At 39.9% G+C, this 19,436-nt stretch overlaps 1 protein-coding gene and 1 long non-coding RNA gene across 4 annotated transcripts in view; one reads left to right on the forward strand and one right to left on the reverse strand.

The window, feature by feature from the left end:
* The window catches only part of LOC307044209 (gamma-aminobutyric acid receptor subunit pi-like), a 241,866-nt gene that overhangs the window by 211,941 nt on the left and 10,489 nt on the right, over positions 1-19,436 (forward strand). For both annotated transcript variants that reach the window (XM_079689285.1, XM_079689286.1), the window contains one exon: positions 15,180-15,262. In XM_079689285.1, the coding sequence (XP_079545411.1) occupies positions 15,180-15,262 (83 nt within the window). The remainder of the gene's footprint in view (positions 1-15,179; positions 15,263-19,436) is intronic.
* LOC307042157 lies at positions 1,555-12,242 on the reverse strand. Of its 2 annotated transcripts, none has more exons than XR_013809020.1 (3): positions 11,867-12,242; positions 2,878-3,009; positions 1,555-2,328 (listed from the first exon to the last, which is right to left on the reverse strand). It is a non-coding gene; the product is annotated as an uncharacterized lncRNA (long non-coding RNA). The 2 variants fall into 2 exon arrangements; XR_013809021.1 differs by having other exon boundaries at positions 2,878-2,967; positions 11,867-12,234.

Here is a 19,436-nt window from a genome sequence, read left to right on the forward strand (position 1 = left end):
CCAGTCATTTAAGCTAAAGTGGGTTATTGAACCTGAAGCTTGTTGCTTCTTCCCTCCTCGACTACGGTCTGGGAGCCGACAGGAAAGTTCAACACACAGATGGCCCTTTGTAGCATATTATTTCGAAGAGAGATGAGCAGATCGCCACTGGGCTTTCAACTAAATACACAGCCACGCAAAAACTAAGGCATTTGTACAGCTCCTTATGGGTACTGCAATTAGTGAAGTGCTTTACCTCCGTGGTGAAACGATCAGCACTGCACCACGGAGGAAAGCGGCAGAAAGTCACCTGGATATAAGGAGAACGGGGCTGCGTTGCGTGCATGGCAGGTAACGGGGAGACGCGCTCTGGCGGCGGTCTCGTTCAGGATCCGAAAATACAATTTAAATATTTTGCACACTTATTCCTAGTGTGCCACTGGTTACGGTGCCGCGTGCCAATGCTGGCACGCGTGCCAGGGGTTGCCGACCCCTGCTGTATATCATTGAACACTTCACAGCTGAGGTTTTGCTGATTTCTGGGATGTGTAAAACTTGATTATACAGTAAAGAAATGACAATGTATAAGGCAAAACACAAACATATACAAAAACGGATATATCCTATGTGGGTCTCAGAGGGTTAATGTATGAAATTGTGATTTTATTGGTTTAAAAATATATTTTGTATATTGTGGTGAAATCCTAAAACCTAATAAGTTAGCGTCAATGTTTTTTTTAACGTGTTTCAAGATTCAAGGCTTTTATTGTCATTTGTACATGTACCTGTCATTTGTACAAAATGACTAATACAAGCTTACAAGATCTATACATAAAATACGTCAGTAAAGATCCAACTCGTGGGTGTCCGAAACTCGTACAAGTCATACAAATGGTGCTCGTTAACAAGTGACATTAGACTACTAAACGTCATCATGTTAAACTTTTTGCTCTTTACTTCTGTCAATTGCATTTTCGCTTCAAAAATCCCCAGGTGGTGTTAATATTTGGAGATTCATCTATAAGTATCATAAATGTTAGCCACAGACATTATTTTCTGCAATGTATCGAAATCCAATGGGGAAATCCCATTGCCTTATGTCCAGGGAGCCCTTGTGAGCCTGGATCGGCCAAAAATTTGAATAGCCAAGTTTCAAATCTACACTGAAAGAAATGGGGAGTAAGATTTTCTTAGGAAAACCGAGGTAAGAAAACGCACTCAGAAAATGTAATATATATATTTAACATATATTTCAAGTAGCATCTACTTACAGTTAAGAAGTGTTTTTTACTAAAGGCACTTAAGTAAACTTTGGCGTCAAATGTCAGTTTTGTAAGTACATTTTACTTACTATTGTATAGTAGATTTTACTTAAGATTACATTTTCATCTATTTACAAATCTCCACTAAAAACTCTTTGGCTTTTCAGGTTGTTTTTATTTGCTATTCTTACCTTTTATTTAATAAATATGTAGGTAATATTGAAATACAATTATTAAGTATCATCAAATGCAATTCTTATTCAATAAAACAGTTTTAAACTAAGGCTACTACACAACATGAAACAGTAGACACTTTTAAACAACACATTTATTTGTGTTCTGTTGTCTGATACATACCATGATTAATCTACAGTTTGCAAGGATGTTTACAAATACTGCACATACATCCGTTAAACTAAACAAAGCAGGTTGAAGAAGTATCCGGCCCTTTTCTTAAGTACAAATATTCATACCACACTGTAAGAATACTCTATTACAAGTGAAAGTCTGGTAATGAAAATGTTACTTAAGTAAAACTATAATTAGCTAAATCCTGTTTGAGTATTACATGTAGTAAAAAATCCAATATTAACAAACAAAAACATAATAGCTCAAGGGTTTCTAACAATATTTACATTTTTTGGTATATTAAAAAACAGAACCTTATAGTTTATAAACTCTATATAAGATAGTGAAGCACAAAGTACAATATTTCCTTTTGATTTGTAGTGGAGTATAAAGTGCAACGAAAAGAAATGTCTCAAGTACCTCAAAATTCCACCACTGCTTATGCAAAAATGTGGACTTTCAAGAGAAATCTTGAGGAAATTAAGTTCAAGAAAGATTTTTGAAAACTAAAGAAGCGTATTTCAACTTTTATGTTTTACTTAAGTTCATTGCATGGATGATGCCCGTGAGTAGAGGGCAGGCGTTCACCAAACATTTACACTCATCAAGCCCCTCCGATCCCTCGATGGAGAGGGACACAATGGGAGGTGTGGCATCTTCTTTTGCTGCACTTCATGGAGGACATGGAGCTTCACGACACTCAGCATAGTACTTTTTCCACGATATCTTTGCCTCCATTCTGTCAAAACATGTAAATCAGTGTTAACATACAATACTGTAAACTTTTCCAAGACTGATTTGGTTGAGCTAGCTATTTAATTTAGTATTTAAGTAGCCATTGATTTTACATGTTCTTTTTAAGCAGAGGGGATTGGGTAAGCTTCAAAAGGTTCAAAGGGCTTTATTATCATATGCACAGTAGCTACAGTGTGGATAAGGGAATTTATATGAACTCTTATTTGAGATATGAAATGTTCGCTTTGTTCCAAACAGGAAGTAAACCTCATTAAATAATTGGGTTATACAGGCTCAAACTATCAATTCTCCTGAAAAACACCTTTTGAAACAGAATATTAAACATTGAAATTGAGTAAGTTTGAAAATATATAGAAATATTATGCAGTAAAATTAGATTCCAATGTACTTTATCTAAATGTTAACTTAAAAACTGGAGACTGAAGAGGTTTTCCACATAATGGCAAGATGTGCTTACCTTTAGAGAATAGAGATATTCATGTACAAACAGAACAGTAGACACATTTTAACACAAATCAAGCAGAACATTTACTTGGTTCTCTTTAATCAGCTCCGCTGCAGACTCTTCCAGAAGCTCCATCAAGCAGGGGGGGGGCAGCTTCCGTCTAACTTCAACGTGGTGCTGTTTAACAGGCATGTCAATTATTGTGGTGAACACACATAACTGTAAGTACAGAAAGACATTGGAGACAAAGATTATGCCTTACAGTAACTTAAATTGAACGCGCTACAGAAGGAGGCACCCACAGTTAAACTTCTAATAAAGTGACTCTTGTTCCAGTAGTCTTCCTGGATCACCCCTCTCCTTTAGGCTGCAGGGAAACAGGCCGCATCACACATACTGGCCCACAGAGCAGCGTCCATGGCAGTGAATGTGACATACCCTTTTTTTAGGAAGCTGGTGCCGCTAGCTGTCTCAGTGTACACAGGGGGAAAAAGCACACATGTGCATCACACACAGTCGGATGCATGTGAGTGAATTGACTTCAAGGAAAACTCAGTTTGGCGCCACACTGCTTAACTGCAGAGCAGCAAGTAAAAAAACCTCTTCTGAACTACTAATAGAATGGCAAAGTCCCTCCCTTTCCGGTGGACCTCCATGGGACCTTATTTCGGAAAAATTATGTATTGAAGTCAGTGGCGAGAAAAAAGTTATCTCTTATCCCGTTTGAATTGTGCCATGAATAACACATATGATGTTTGTCATGTCGTAAAAAAAAAAAAATGTTGCCGGTGTATTATAGCAGGGGTTCCCAAAGTGTGAGACGCGCCTCCCCTGGGGGGCGCCAGAGAGCTTCAAGGGAGGCGCAGCCGCCAGAAAAAAACTGTGAAATCTAGCTAGTTAACTTCAGCTAAATGTATGCGAGCTGCAAAATAAGGATAGATTTTTAGTGAAGTTACCTAAAGTGAGAGAGGAGACAGCGTCTGTCAGAAAACGGAGGAAGTATGACAATGATTATTTGAAGCTAGGATTTTCATGGACCGGTCCTGATGACATTCCACTGCCACAGTGTGTTATCTGCAACGAGGTGCTAGCTAATGACAGTATGAGACCATGTAAACTCCGACGTCATATTGAGACGAAACACCCATGTTTGGTGACCAAGCCACAGGAGTGTTTTGACCGGAAGCTCAAGGAATTGCAGTCACAGAAAAATGTCATTGACACATTTAGCACTGTGAATACAAAGACAACCGAAGCATCATACCGAGTGGCGTTACCGATAGCTAAGGCAGGTAAACCTCACAACATTGATAAAACGTTACTCCTCCCTGCTGCTAAAGACAACTCCGTCTCAACTATTTCTCTCCGAGTGCAACGTATGAGGAAGCTGCCATCCTTAACCTCAACATGTTTAAAACATAAAGATAAAGAGGTTTAAAAAAGCTATTGTTTAATGTTTTAAGGAGGTGACGCTCAGCCAATCAAAAAAGAGAAAGGTAGCGAAAACAGAGCATTTTATGACATTTTCTCTTACTGGACCTCTTTGAAATGCAATTGAATACCCCTGCATTATAGCAACAACAGCAGTAATTATAATAATAATAATAATAATAATAATAGCAATAATAATTGGGAAGGGGGGCGCGGCTGTGATTATGTTCTCTGAGGGGAGGCTCACCTTCCCACACTTTGGGAACCCCTGTATTATAGAATGATCACACCGGTACAGTACTCTTCAAAGAGTTCACGAAATATGACTACTACTCTTACTGTTTAACATTTTGGGTTAATTAATGTTACTTCATGTTAAGGCTAATACAAATGACAAGGCTAAGCCTGTAATAACTAACTAACGTGCTTGCTACTAGCTAGGTAGCTAACTTGATCCAGCCACTCATGGTCCTTTCATCAGAAGGGAAGCGAAAGAACGAGCAAGACCCATTGCTGGTATGATTACAACCTGGTACTAAGCACACAGGCATCTTGTTAAAGTTATCTTATCTTAGCTATCTCTTATATTTATCGGAGGGAAACAATTATGACATCAGTTATAACATCACTTTCTATTTGTGAAAATACAAAAAAGGGAGATTTCAGTGCTTTTTTTTTTACATGTAGACCACATTAGACCAGGTCCTGATCTGAAACCACTATACCTACACTCATCAAATCGGACTGGATTATCCCAGAGGGTCTAAAGATTCTTTATAACACAGTTTCAGATTTGTGAAACCTTTATTCTATTTGTGAAAATACAAAAAGGGAGATTTTGATGCTTTTTTTTTTATCTAGACCACATTAGACCAGCTCCTGATCTAAAACCACTAGACCTAGACTCATCAAATCTTCACTGGATTATCCCTGAGGGTCTAAACATTCTTTATAACACAGTTTCAGATTTGTGAAACCTTTATTCTATTTGTGAAAATACAAACAAGGGAGATTTCAGTGCTTTTTTCGCATCCTGACCACATTAGACCAGTTCCTGATCGAAAAACACTAGACCTAGACTCATCAAATCTGGACTGGATTATCCCGGAGAGTCTAACGATTCTTTATAACACCGTTTCAGATTTGTGAAACCTTTATTCTATTTCAGGGTGTCCGCGGGGTCTTAAAAAGTATTAAAAGTTGATAAATCAATTTAGCGAAAATTAAGGCTGTTAAAAAGTATTAAAAAGTATTAAACGGCATTTTCCAAGGTATTAAGAAGGTCCACAGCAACGACAACATGAAACACCCTTTAATTTACTGAAACGACATGTCGGGAACCCCCCCAAGGCGGTCCCATGCATAGCGCGCCGTAAAATGCAGCTTATTATTTTAAGTTTCGTTGCCTTGCTCCGCTCCGGGGGGGGGAACTAAACGACTACGGTAACGGGTCCCAAGGTGGGTAGACCGGCATACGCAACGCTCTGGGGGTCCAACGGCTCCGTGTGTAAGCCCTATATGATCATTTTCTGATAACGATGAAATAGCCCGCCTCCCTCTACACACGTCTCCTGCTGCTGCTGGGCTGTCAGAAGAGGGGGAGGAAAAGAGAGGCAGGCACCGTTTATTAAATATTCTTCTATTATTATACAGAGAACAGAGTCGTTATCAATTTGTTTTAAAGCTCAATAAATAACAAAAGAAGACCTCTGACCGGCACTTTTCTAATTTTGTACGGAAGATTTAAACTTTAACGGACATGTTGACCGGCCTAAAAAACATTTTCACGGATAAATGCCGCACGGTCCTGTCGTTTCTTGGAAGAGGCGGTGAGGTGGGTGTTTTTCATCTCCTGTGGACTACCGATCAGATTTGTGAAACCTTAATTCTATTTGTGAAAATACAAAAAAGGGAGATTTCAGTGCTTTTTTTTTACATGTACACCACATTAGACCAGGTCCTGATCTGAAACCACTAGACCCAGACTCATCAAATCTGGACTGGATTATCCCAGAGGGTCTTAATATTCTTTATAACACAGTTTCAGATTTGTGAAACCTTTATGCTATTTGTGAAAATACAAACAAGGGAGATTTTGCAGCTTTTTTTTAATCCAGACCACATTAGACCAGGTCCTGATCTAAAACCACTAGACCTACACTCATCAAATCTGGACTGGATTATCCCAGAGGGTCTAAAAATTCTTTATAACACAGTTTCAGATTTGTGACACCTTTATTCTATAAAACCTTATACCTTATACCTTATTATACCTTATCTTAATTCCAAGGGCAGCGGTCAGTGCAGCTGACAGTAATACACCTCTGTGCTGCTCACATGCTGAAGTTGATCAGTATGAAGTTGTCCATGGTTCAGTGCAGAAAGGAGACAAAACGATTTTTTTTGTACTGTTTTGGCCTCCTTCAAAATGCTACTGTATTTGGCCAGGTATTGTCAATTTCAAGGTGTATGGTACATGTTTTTTCATCAAAGACTGAAACTAATGGGTGCAAGAAACATCTCTCAGCACTGCAGGAGGCCATACGTACACAGAAGTCAGAAAATATCAATTTCAAAAATGAAGATGAAGACCACACACCTTCTGATTTTGAAGACATGCACAGATCTCACAAAATCATCCCCTTTCTTTGCTCCTATCAAAGAGGTGGTCACACAAGCACAGGAGGAAGCAGGGAAGGAGGATGACGCAAACGGAGCATGCCAGCCAAATCCTCATTATTGTGAGACACTTGTGGAAATAATTCTCCATTACGCTGGTACTGTGCCTCTTTGGACAGGTCTGATGCTTAAAGATCTTGGCAAAACCTGTGACAGTAATGCTGTTGTAGAGAACTGGTTCGGCACAACAACAAAAAGTGATACTTTCATCAAAATTGCACAGAAGACCAGGAGACTTTCTCCAGCTACAGCAAGAGTTTGTGGTTGGAAGACTCAAGGGCGTTGCAATAATGAAAAAACAGGTGCATCCTTCAAAAACATACGCTGAAGACAAAAGACAATCTGAGGGACCAGAGACACTTCCTCTGTCACAAGAGGAGATATGGAAGAAGCGAAGTAAAACGCAGAAAAGAAAGTCGAAGTACTTCAGCCGCCCTACTCCAACTGCTCAGAGAAAAAAGTATAAACTGTCTGAAACAGATGCAAGGGAAAAGCAAAAGGGATGCTGTCCACATTGGGGAGGAGAGGGAATAATTGGACAGCAAACTGTGTCAATGATAAACACTTGCACAGTGGACAACCTCCTGTACACCCTGCATCTTGCAATAAAAAGGAGACATTACATTACATTACATTTAGCTGACACTTTTATCCAAAGCGACTTACAATAAGTGCATTCGACACGGAAGATACAACCTTGAAGTAAACAGAATCATATAAGTACATCAGGTTTCATAGAGCTAAAACATTTCAAGTGCTACTTAACTGGCTTTAGATAAGCCAGCCCTTTATTAGTATATAAGTGCTTTGTTAGTAATTCTATCGCTCGAAGTGGAGTCAAAAGAGATGAGTTTTCAGTCTGCGCCGGAAGATGTGCAAGCTTTCTGCTGTCCTGATTTCAATGGGGAGCTCATTCCACCATTTTGGAGCCAGGATAGCAAACCCACGTGTTTTTGCTGATGGGAACTTGGGTCCCCCTCGCAGTGTGGGTGCAGCGAGCTGTTTGGCTGATGCAGAGCGGAGTGCACGTGCTGGGGTGTACAGTGTAACCATGTCCTGGATGTAGGAAGGGCCAGATCCACTCACAGCATGGTACGCAAGTACCAGTGTCTTGAAGTGGATTCTAGCAGTTACTGAAAGCCAGTGAAGGGAGCGGAGGAGCGGCGTGGTGTGGGAAAACTTTGGAAGGTTGAAGACCAGACGAGCCGCTGCATTCTGGATGATCTGCAGAGGTCGGATGGCACATGCAGGCAGACCAGCCAGGAGGGAGTTGCAGTAGTCTAGGCGTGAGATGACGAGAGCCTGGACCAGAACCTGCGCTGTTTTCTGGGTCAGCTGGGGACGTATCCTCCTGATGTTGTAAAGAGTGTATCTGCAGCAGCGGGTTGTAGCAGCAATGTTTGCAGTGAAGGACAGTTTGTTATCTAGGGTCACAAACAGATTCCTTGCAGTCTGAGTCGTCGAAACAACAGAGGTGCCGATGTTGATTGTTAGGTCAAGAGTGGGACAATCTTCTCCCGGAAGGAAAAGCAGTTCAGTCTTGTCAAGGTTGAGCTTGAGGTGATGAGCAGATATCCACTGAGAGATGTCTGCTAGACAAACAGAGATGCGTGCGACGAACTGGGTCTCTGAGCGGGGAAAGGACAGAATTAGTTGGGTGTCGTCAGCGTAGCAGTGGTATGAAAAACCATGCGGGCTGATGACAGATCCGAGCGAGTTTGTGTACAAGGAGAAGAGGAGGGGACCAAGAACAGAGCCCTGAGGGACCCCTGTAGTTAATTGACAAGGGTCGGACTCGGACCCTCTCCAAGTTACCCTGTAGGTGCGGTCTTTGAGGTATGAGGTGAGGAGGGAAAGTGCAGTGCCTGAAACTCCAAGTTTTTGGAGAGTGCTAAGGAGGATCTGATGATTCACCGTATTGAATGCAGCAGACAGGTCCAGAAGGATGATGAAAGAGGAGAGGGAGGCTGCTTTAGCTGTTTGCTGTTCCTCAGTGACAGCAAGGAGGGCAGTTTCTGTGGAGTGACCTGCCTTGAAACCAGACTGGTGCGGATCCAGAAGGTTGTTCTGATGAAGATAACAGGAGAGTTGTTTAAAGACAGCGCGTTCAAGTGTTTTAGAATGGAACGGGAGGAGAGAGACAGGCCTGTAGTTTATAACATCAGACGGGTTGAGAGTGGGTTACTTTAGGAGAGGGTTTACTCTTGCCTCCTTGAGACTGTTTGGAAAGTGACCAGAAGTTAGAGAAGTGTTGATGAAATGGGTGAGAAACGGTAGAATATCAGGAGCGATAGTCTGAAGGAGGTTTGAGGGGATAGGGTCCAGAGGACATCTGGTAGGACGGGCAGAGGTAATGAGGGTAAGAACCTCACTTGGAGAAAGAGGGGAAAAGGAGGTTAGTGTGTGGGTGAAAGGAGGTTCTGGTGACCCAGCAGTGAGTAAAGGTGAGTCAGAAAAAGAAGAGCGAATATAATCAACCTTTTTTTCAAAGTAGTTAACAAAGTCGCTTGACAGAAGGGAGGAGGGGGAAGGGGCTTTGGGGGGTTCCAAGAGGGTGGAAAAGATTGAAAATAGTTTTTGGGGATTGGAATAGGAAGATTGGATCTTATCTTGAAATAAAGTGCTTTTTGCCTGAGAGATCGAAGCAGAGAAAGAGGAGAGGAGAGCCTGATAGGTTAGGAGGTCGTCATGGTGTTTGGATTTCCACCATTTCCGCTCTGCTGTCCGAAGGATGGTTCTTTTAGCACGCAGTGCGTCATTTAGCCAGAGAGCCGGAGGGGACTGACGAGCCTGCCAAGATGTGAGAGGACAGAGAGAGTCCAGAGAGGATGAGAGAGTAGAGAGGAGAGTTTCTGCAGCAGAGTTTGGAGGCAGGAGTTGGAACGAGTCAGAGGAAGGGAAGGCTGAGAGCACCGATGAGGCAAAGGTAGAGGGGGAGAGGGAACGGAGGTTACGGTGGACAGGTGCAGGATGAGAAGAGATGAGTTTGTTATGTTTGGAAAGGGGTAGAGAGAATGAAATGAAGAAGTGATCGGATGCGTGGAGCGGGTTTACAGAGAGGTTAGAAGTAGTGCAGTTCCTTGAGAATATGAGATCAAGGACGTTGCCAGCGTTATGAGTTGGTGGGGATGGAGACTGTGAAAAAGCAAAGGTGGTTAACAGAGATGTTAGTTTGTCTATCTTCCCTGTCTGGAGGTTGAAGGTATCGTGGTTTTAGATCAGGACCTGGTCTAATGTGGTCTAGATTTTAAAAAAGCATCAAAATCTCCCTTTTTGTATTTTCACAAATAGAATAAAGGTTTCACAAATCTGAAACTGTGTTATAAAGAATGTTTAGACCCTCTGGGATAATCCAGTCCAGATTTGATGAGCGTAGGTCTAATGGTTTCAGATCAGCAGATGGTCTAGTGTGGTCTACATGTGAAAAAGCACTGAAATCTCCCTTTTTTGTATTTTCACAAATAGAATAAAGGTTTCACAAATCTCAAACTGGTTTATAAATAATCTTTAGACTCTCTGGGATAATCCAGTCCAGATTTGATGAGTCTAGGTATAGTGGTTTTAGATCAGGACCTGGTCTAATGTGGTCTAGATAAAAAAAAGCACTGAAATCTCCCTTGTTTGTATTTTCACAAATAGAATAAAGGTTTCACAAATCTGACACGGTGTTACAAAGAATCTTTAGCCTCTCTGGGATAATCCAGTCCAGATTTGATGAGTCTAGGTATAGTGGTTTTAGATCAGGACCTGGTCTAATGTGGTCAGGATGCGAAAAAAGCACTGAAATCTCCCTTGTTTGTATTTTCACAAATAGAATAAAGGTTTCACAAATCTGAAACGGTGTTATAAAGAATGTTTAGACCCTCTGGGATAATCCAGTCCAGATTTGATGAGTCTAGGTATAGTGGTTTTAGATCAGGACCTGGTCTAATGTGGTCTAGATTTTAAAAAAGCTGCAAAATCTCCCTTGTTTGTATTTTCACAAATACAATAAAGATTTCACAAATCTGAAACTGTGTTATAAAGAATCTTTAGACCCTCTGGGATAATCCAGTCCAGATTTGATGAGTCTAGGTATAGTGGTTTTAGATCAGGACCTGGTCAAATGTGGTCTAGATTTAAAAAAAGCTGCAAAATCTCCCTTGTTTGTATTTTCACAAATAGAATAAAGGTTTCAAAAATCTGAAACGGTTTTATAAAGAATCTTTAGACTCTCTGGGATTATCCAGTCCAGATTTGATGAGTCTAGGTCTAGTGGTTTTAGATCAGAACCTGGTCTAATGTGGTCAGGATGCAAAAAAAGCACTGAAATCTCCCTTGTTTGTATTTTCACAAATAGAATAAAGGTTTCACAAATCTGAAACGGTGTTATAAAGAATCTTTAGACCCTCTGGGATAATCCAGTCCAGATTTGATGAGTCTAGGTCTAGTGGTTTTAGATCAGGACCTGGTCTAATGTGGTCTACATGTGAAAAAAGCACTGAAATCTCCCTTTTTTGTATTTTCACAAATAGAATAAAGGTTTCACAAATCTCAAACTGGTTTATAAATAATCTTTAGACTCTCTGGGATAATCCAGTCCAAATAAATCGGCTATGCAGCGATTTAAGAGGTACAAACACGGAGGATTGTTCGCTCAGCGCTGTAAATTAAATGTCCCTTAACATTCCCCCTAACTGCCGAATCGGATGCTCTGAATCGGAAGCCAACTTCAGCATCGTTTCCCCACTGCCACATTTTTGTATTCAAAACGGTGAATTTCGCCAGCTGTTGACTAGTTTGAAACAACTGCTAAACCGCAAAGTATTACATGTTGTGTGTGCCTCGTCCATGAAAGCAGGCTAAATTAGCTAGCACGCTAACTAGCTAAATTGCTAAGCTGAAAGACTGGTTCGTTTGATATCCACATTAAGCAGAGAAGCTAACAGGGATGTACAAAGTTAATAAAGTAGATAAATATACTTACATGATTCAAAATACACGAGTATTCATTTTAGGCGAGGGTCCATGCTCTCTTCTCTTCAATCGTCTGTGACTGCTTTTTTTCCAATGTCTACAAAAACTCTACGCAAACTCCTCTGACTTCCTCAGGGGCGTCGCCCACCTTTACTCACATTGCTCTGTACATTTTACTAGCTTTTCACAGGTTGTAGGTCACATTACTTTAGTTAACATTTACTTTGTGCTATGATTTAACATTACCTATCAAAATGAAGATACACAATTACTTGCAAATTCAAGTAACACATTAAATAAAAGGATAGATTTTGAGTAAAAGAAAATTATTAGTAATTTCTTGTAGGATTTAAACACATAATCATAGTATTATTTACTCGTTTTTATCAGTGTAGGAAAACCATCTGATGGTTTAAAAATGTAAATTGCCTCTATTGTTTAAGGTATGTTTTTCATAGATGTAATGTTGTAATTAAATCTATAATGTGATTTACCTTTACAACGCGTGCTTTCAGACACAATGCTTTGTCTCCTCTAGCGATCGTAATATCTTAGTTAGTTAGAGGAGTCAGCAGCATATATCCCAATACAAATCCTTGTATTTAAGAATTTTCTCTGAAAATGGTTCCACTGCCAAGATGAGAAGAATCCCTCGTGGAAATTTGCGCCTCGATAACTTCACAGTTTAGGGTCACACCCTGTCAAAGGAAACTGGGAGGAGGGTAGCGCTTTGCCAGCACATAACAGGACAGTAGAGGGATGTTCACGTCAGGGCGTGAGCTGTGAAAAGGGTCAGAGTGAAGTGGGAAATTTGAGGTGTTGAGGAAAGGACAGCTGTGGTAAATGTTTCAGGCCTGTGCCAGGGGGAATACATGATAAAGCACTGAAATGACCAGAGACTAAGGCTGAGCGGTCAAAAGGCCAGATTAAATAACATATTGTATTTTATGTTTTTTTGTTATGGTTTACAAAGGTCCTGTTGGTATATGTACTCTTCACACCAACAATGAAACACATGAGCCAATCCATTTTTGTTTAATACACACAGATAAGCTCACCCACACTATTTTATGAACATACAGGTTCACCTACTGAATTAAAAACAGAACAAATGGAGCAAAGAAAGTGAAAACCATGAAGCAGATTCTGGTACTCCCCATATTAAAATAAATGAAAAATGTCAGTACAGTAAAGACTAGAGATACCAATCAGACAGTTTCTACATTGCTGTTACAGCCCATGTGCATGGTAGATTAACTGTATTTTCCACTACGGTTTTTAATCAAGTTGCTATAGCTTATTGGTCTATATCAATTAAAACATTATTTATCTCATTCACAAAATCACTGTCCCATTCAGTCAATTATTCCCAAAAATGTATGTTATTCATATTCACTAAAATGATGTGTAGCCGAAGCCTCTGGTGGTCCCTTCCAACCGACTTAGGAGACGTAAGTCTGAGTCAAACACTAAGGAAGGAGCCACGTGAAGTATGTATTCTTAGATTTTAGATCAAAAATGCATCTTTCTTAAAGTTTTGATGCACTTCAGATCAAAATTATTCTGTGAGAGACTTTCATACATGACCCAGATTTCCAGCACGACAGCAATGCAGAGTGAAGCCTTGATTTCCTTTAAAAGTGATCTTCAGTCCTGTGCCATTGAGGCAGGGCCGGCCCTAGACTTTTGGGGGCCCTAAGCGAGCTTTGGCTTGGGGGCCCCCCTCACTCTAGCGCATTCTCACTACACACAACACGGAACAAACTTTTGTGTTATGATGTTAGCATAAGTACACATATTGTATAAATAAGCATGTAAACACTGTGGACCTAACCTCCTCTAAGGGGGTCCTCACCTCCTCTAGGGGGGTCCGGGGGCATGCACTTTTAAATATTAAAGTTAAAAGCATCAATCTGGTGCACTTTGAGAGAAAAATTAAGAGATCTATGGATACATCTCTCAACACCCATATGAAACAGAACTGTAAACAGATTTTTCTTTATGGATATCTTACAAATCACTTAAACTTTATTCTTGTTTTGTCATATAGTATTTCATAACTGTTTTTCATTTATTCTCTCTGGCTGTCTATCTCATAATGTTCACATAGAAACTAGCTGTCAATAGGAATATCATTCAGAAGAATTATAATTTCTTGCAAAAATCTGTCACAAAAAGAGGTTGCATATTTAAATGCAGGTGTTGTTATGGCAACGTCAGTGGCCACACAGCCACATTTACTGCTGCAAATAGGTTCAAACATGCTGTTGACATGTAAAGCAGTGGCAACTATGCCACCACTTTAACTGACAGGACTCCTAATCAACTGTGTGCTGTAAGGTAGCTTCTAGCTTCATGTCGAAGAGTAAGTCAACATTTCCCAGAGAGCTTTCTTTGAAATCAACAGGTAACGCTGAAAAACATTACATTTACATTATATGACAAAGTGTTTATTTAATATGTCTGGCTAGCTATAGCTACTTGCTAACGGTTTAGCTTACCCCCGCGATTCAAAGTAACGTCAACGTAGCTGTAATTTATGCTTTGCTTACATGTTCGCATAACTTGGAAGTTTACTGACATTTATATACCTTGTTTACCTGGCTCAAGTGGTGGCTCTGGGGTTGTTGTGTGAGCCACTACTTGAGAATTGTCGTATTTTTTAAGAAAAACGTTTCCTTATGCACATCTTCAAAAACTCTGAGTCCGACTGAAAGTTTATTTTAAACATTGTCACAGCTCACATGATAGGTACCTGTCAGCCAATAAGACAGATGTTTATTTCCATTCAACTCTCTGGTTGGTCTGGTGTCTTGCCTCTGTTGCATTCACTGAACACGGGAAATTACAATCTTGCCGTCCTCTCTTGTGTCATGATGAGGTTCAGGTAAAGCACGGTTAATGTATTATATTACGGACTCAATAATATAATACATCACTTTGAGAGTAGGCAATCTAGGCATATTAACACAATTAATTAAACATACTTATCACGGCGACGGTGTACTGAGATTTATTTATTTTTAAAATAAAAAAATTAAAAAAAATATTTTGCTAGGGGGCCCCTTAGTGGCTGCGGGGCCCTAAGCGGCCGCTTATGTCGCTTAATGGGTCGGGCCGGCTCTGCATTGAGGGCTCAATTCATACATACTTTCATATGTATAACAGAAATTAATGATAACTTGAACGAAAAAGCAGAGAAATAATTCACACATTTACACAATTGATTGTTTGAAACTAATGTTCTAGATCTATAAAATACCATGCTTTAGGTATATTCTTGGAATTTCCCTTGAAATAAAAACAACCTTTTTGTTTTTTAGGATCACCACCACCGTGGCCTGCAACATGGATCTGACCAAGTATCCCATGGACAAACAGACCTGCACGCTACAACTGGAGAGCTGTAAGGACACTTCATACTTAATAAAGAAAATCAGCTCTGTGCAGCTTTAAGCCTTGTCTGGGACTTGGTGGGTGGGCGTGATGTCAAATGAATCGCATCAAACCAGAGGATCAAACAGATCACTTTCTCTCATCTTCTAAACTGCTGCTGTGTGCTTGTGTGTGTGTGTGTGTGTGTGTGTGTGTGTGTGTGTGTGTGTGTGTGTGTGTGTGTGTGTGTGTGTGTGTGTGTGTGTGTGTGTGTGTGTGTGTGTGTGTGTGTGTGTGTGTGTGTGTGTGTGTGTGTGTGTGCCAGCCATAAATTAGTGTCATACGAACCTGAATGTCTACCCTTCATATGGGATAGTTGAACAGGGAAATATGCCAAATTCTTGCCCAGAGTAGATGAGAGGATCATTAGCTCTCCTGTCTTTCTTCTTAGTACGGAAGAGTGTATGGGTCAGGTATAAGGAGAAAAAAATGAGAGGAGGAATATGTTTTAACTTATTTTGAATTGCAAGACTAAAGTTGAAAGGTCTAAAATAGAATTGTAGTGAATAAAGTCAAAATGCTGAGGATAAAGTCAACCTTTTGGAAGTGCACGTACGCAACTACTTTCATTTACTTTCAAGATTTTGTCATTTTACACCTAGAGTGATGACCCATTAGCCTTAGCATTATAGGCTAAAGAGCTAGGCAAGCACTTTGCCTTTCTCCAGCCTTTTCGCTAAACTAAGCTAGCTCTATTGCCATTTGTAAAGGTTTCCTGTGGGATTAGTGATCATTAAATTACCATTAAGAAGCACAACGTTTGTTACTCATAAAGGATATCAATGCACTCTTGGGAGCATTACAAAAAAATGGTTTTGCAAATATTTATCGAATCAAGAAAGACAACTAATACTTGTTTAGATTTCACAAATACACAAATGTGATTTAGTGAGGAACCAACTGGTATAAACTGAGTTTATTAACAACACAATTCAGGGCACCAGAGTGAAATCAGCTACTTTAACAAAAAAGTAAAAAACTGATCCTTTACTGATCCGTACTTTGCATAGCAACTCCCATAAGTCTTTGGGCAGCATATTTACAAATCCTCTTAACATTTTAATAACTGAAATATACAAACCTCTGACAGTAGGCTTAATGTGTTGAGAATCATTGATGTTAAAGAATCTTTGTCAAATGTTGGAATGGTTTCAATTGGCGATGCAGTGGCAGTTTGTTTAACATTAAATCAAATTGCAATTAAGATTAAATAAAATGGCAAGATCTATTTTTTATTTGGCTGTCAGCTGATGGTAGGAAGGAAAAAAGCCTTCCTTCCACAGTCTTCCTTGCTCATCTGGCTTTTGCTCCGTGCTATTAGATGATAGCCAGCCAGGTTAAGCTAAGTCTTATCCCTGCCAGAAGCCCACCAGGACCTCTGTGCCAAATAAAACATTTAACGGCAGCTCCAGTGCCACTTAGCAGACAAAAAGACTTCTGGAGGTTAAAGTTAGGTAACAAAGAGGATGATGGATCCTTCCTCCGCTCCTTTAATAATTCCAGGCTAAATATCTGCATCTATCTCCCTCTCTTCTCCCCCTGTCTCACAATCTCTCCCTCATCCTGCTGCTCTCTCCGCTGTTTTCTCTCCTCTCCTTCAATTCCTACCCTCCCTCTTGCTTTATGAATATGTATATGCATGGATTTACTTCTTTTAATGTTGTGCCAAAAGTGGATCCTCTGCACATGAGGAAGGTTTAAAGAAAGCGTCGTTGTGGGAGGGTGTGGGGCGTTTAGATCGGGATTGCGGTTAAATATTTAGTGCCTACTGACAGCAGAAAAAGTCAGAAGATAGTCACAGTCTTTTGTGGTCTGTGATGTTATGTAACTTTTAGTGGGGGCTCTGATACATGCTTTAATTGTTTGGATATGGCTACTTGTTTTTAAGGGATGCTGGAAGGTAAAATACCCCTCTTCTATCCAATTGGACCGCATGTCATTCTCCATTTGGGTTTGTATTTATACTGAAATGTCAGAGCTTTAGGTAAGGGAAATAATGAGTACAATGAGAGAGAACAATTGTGAATTAACAGGGCCTTACAGCATCAAAGTCACCGTCGCCCTTCATTAAGCGACTTTGCTTTCAGCACAGTGGCTCACCCTGTCAATAATACATGACTCCATATGGGTTTTAATGGGAAGAGAAATAGCAAAAATAATGAGCGTTCCATGTAAAACAGATCATAGACATGTATTCAAAATTCAGCGTACTGCACTTCCTCTTCTTATTCTCTTGCTCCCTCTGCAGAAAAATTTGAGAAATACACCACAGAGGATAATAACCACACCTTTCTGTCCTCAACACCACTTCTTATTAATTGATATTATACTTATGCTAAGTGTGAAATTGCTTTCAATAGCACAATGATGTTTGACCAGATTCATTTTACATGGCTTCTTATTTGGGTTATCGGGCTCTCTGGGGCCCAGTGCAATATGCATGATTAGTCTGCCATGATACCAGAGTTAAGCTCTTCATCAGCACATTTTGCTTTGAAGTGAACATTAACACCACAAATGCATTTCCATTAGCAATCCTCTACGTCAGACTGGGTTAGAGTGAGTAATGGGATAATAGTCTGTTTGCACTGGGACTCTAACTACATGAAACATGATTATTCTTTTTCAAAGTGTTGTGTTGTTTTAATGGCAAATATACAGTACTTTAGTGTTGGTGAACCCAGAGGAACAATAGCTTCTTAAACTAGATGTTCAGATGTTGCCAAGTGTTTATTTTTCATGCTGATATTTAGCATTAGAGGGAATTTACCTCCCAGTAAGGGTTGCAATCCCAAACAACTCAACCATGAAACGATCAGACTTTAGCAAAGCATCAGCAATTAACATTTGCAGCTGTTCCCTCCATACCTTGGGATTTAGTAACCGTTAATGCTGCATCTATATCATCATCACCATCATCATCATCATCGCATCATTATTACAATACTTTTACCAGCTTTCATTGTTTTGCCTCTTTCTTAGACTTTAATGAAGACAGTTGAGTTACATAAGTCTAACTGTGAAGTTACATGTACACAAGTGAGCTAAGTCAGTATCTTTATGTTGGAATTATTGCCACGGTTTAGTAAGGCAAATGAGACTGAATTGTGTTGAATTTGTATTGGTCAGTATAGTTGATCAGACAATGTTGAATTTAACTAACACAGCCATGTTGGTTGCATATTAGTCAGCTATTTCCTTATTAATCATATTGAACACAAATCAGTTTTTGGAAATTGTTGACATAACTGGATATGATATTATATATCCTATATATTTAACCAGGTTGTTGGGAAAATACTGAATGTACTCTTCTAATATCTTAGTAGCACATGATAACAAAGGCCCTACATAGCTGTGTACGTAACAGGATGTATGATTACCTAGAACAGCGTCAGGACACACTGTTTTAGGCATATGATAGCTATGTGACAACGATTAACATGATGGTTCAGCCTCTATGGATGTAGACATATGACTGTCATGTTTGTTGCTTATGCAGGCCTTAGCTAATCTGAACTAAACATTGAATACTACTTTGAACCCGTATTCTGCATCTTGTGACTGTAACACTCACAAGCATGTCAAGGACACTATTAGGGGAACTAGTTGGTCCCATGCAGCTCTGTGTGTGATGACTACTTCCATTCTTGCAAGGATAATAAATACATGTATCCTGATATTGAAGCTCAAGCCGGTGACGAGTGATATCTTTCTAACACAGGTAAAAAGTCTCATTCAGATTAACATCTCTTTTTCAAGAGCGACCTGACCAAGAGGGTAGCATGAACAATGTTACAACAAATAAACACAAACAATACAGGCAGACAAATACAGCTGTCATAAAACACAAATTAAATGGCACATTATCCAGTCAATATGCAAATAAAATAATCTGTTATAAAGCATAAAAAATGGCACCATTTTTAAATGACTTCCTTGAGCAAGATACTTATTCCCAAGCAGCTTCCAATGGCATGGCAAACCATGTGCGAAGGAATGTGAATAAGCAAGTGGCCCCTTGTATGGCAGCCTTTGTAATTTACTTATATTTCAATGCATTGTGAGAGATCGTAAAGACTGAAAAAGCGCTATACATGCAGACCATTAACCAGTTAAGCCCCATGACCCCGGTACCGGGGGCA

The sequence above is a fragment of the Notothenia rossii genome, assembly GCF_949606895.1.
Source record: "Notothenia rossii genome assembly, chromosome: 6".
Lineage (NCBI taxonomy): Eukaryota > Metazoa > Chordata > Actinopteri > Perciformes > Nototheniidae > Notothenia > Notothenia rossii.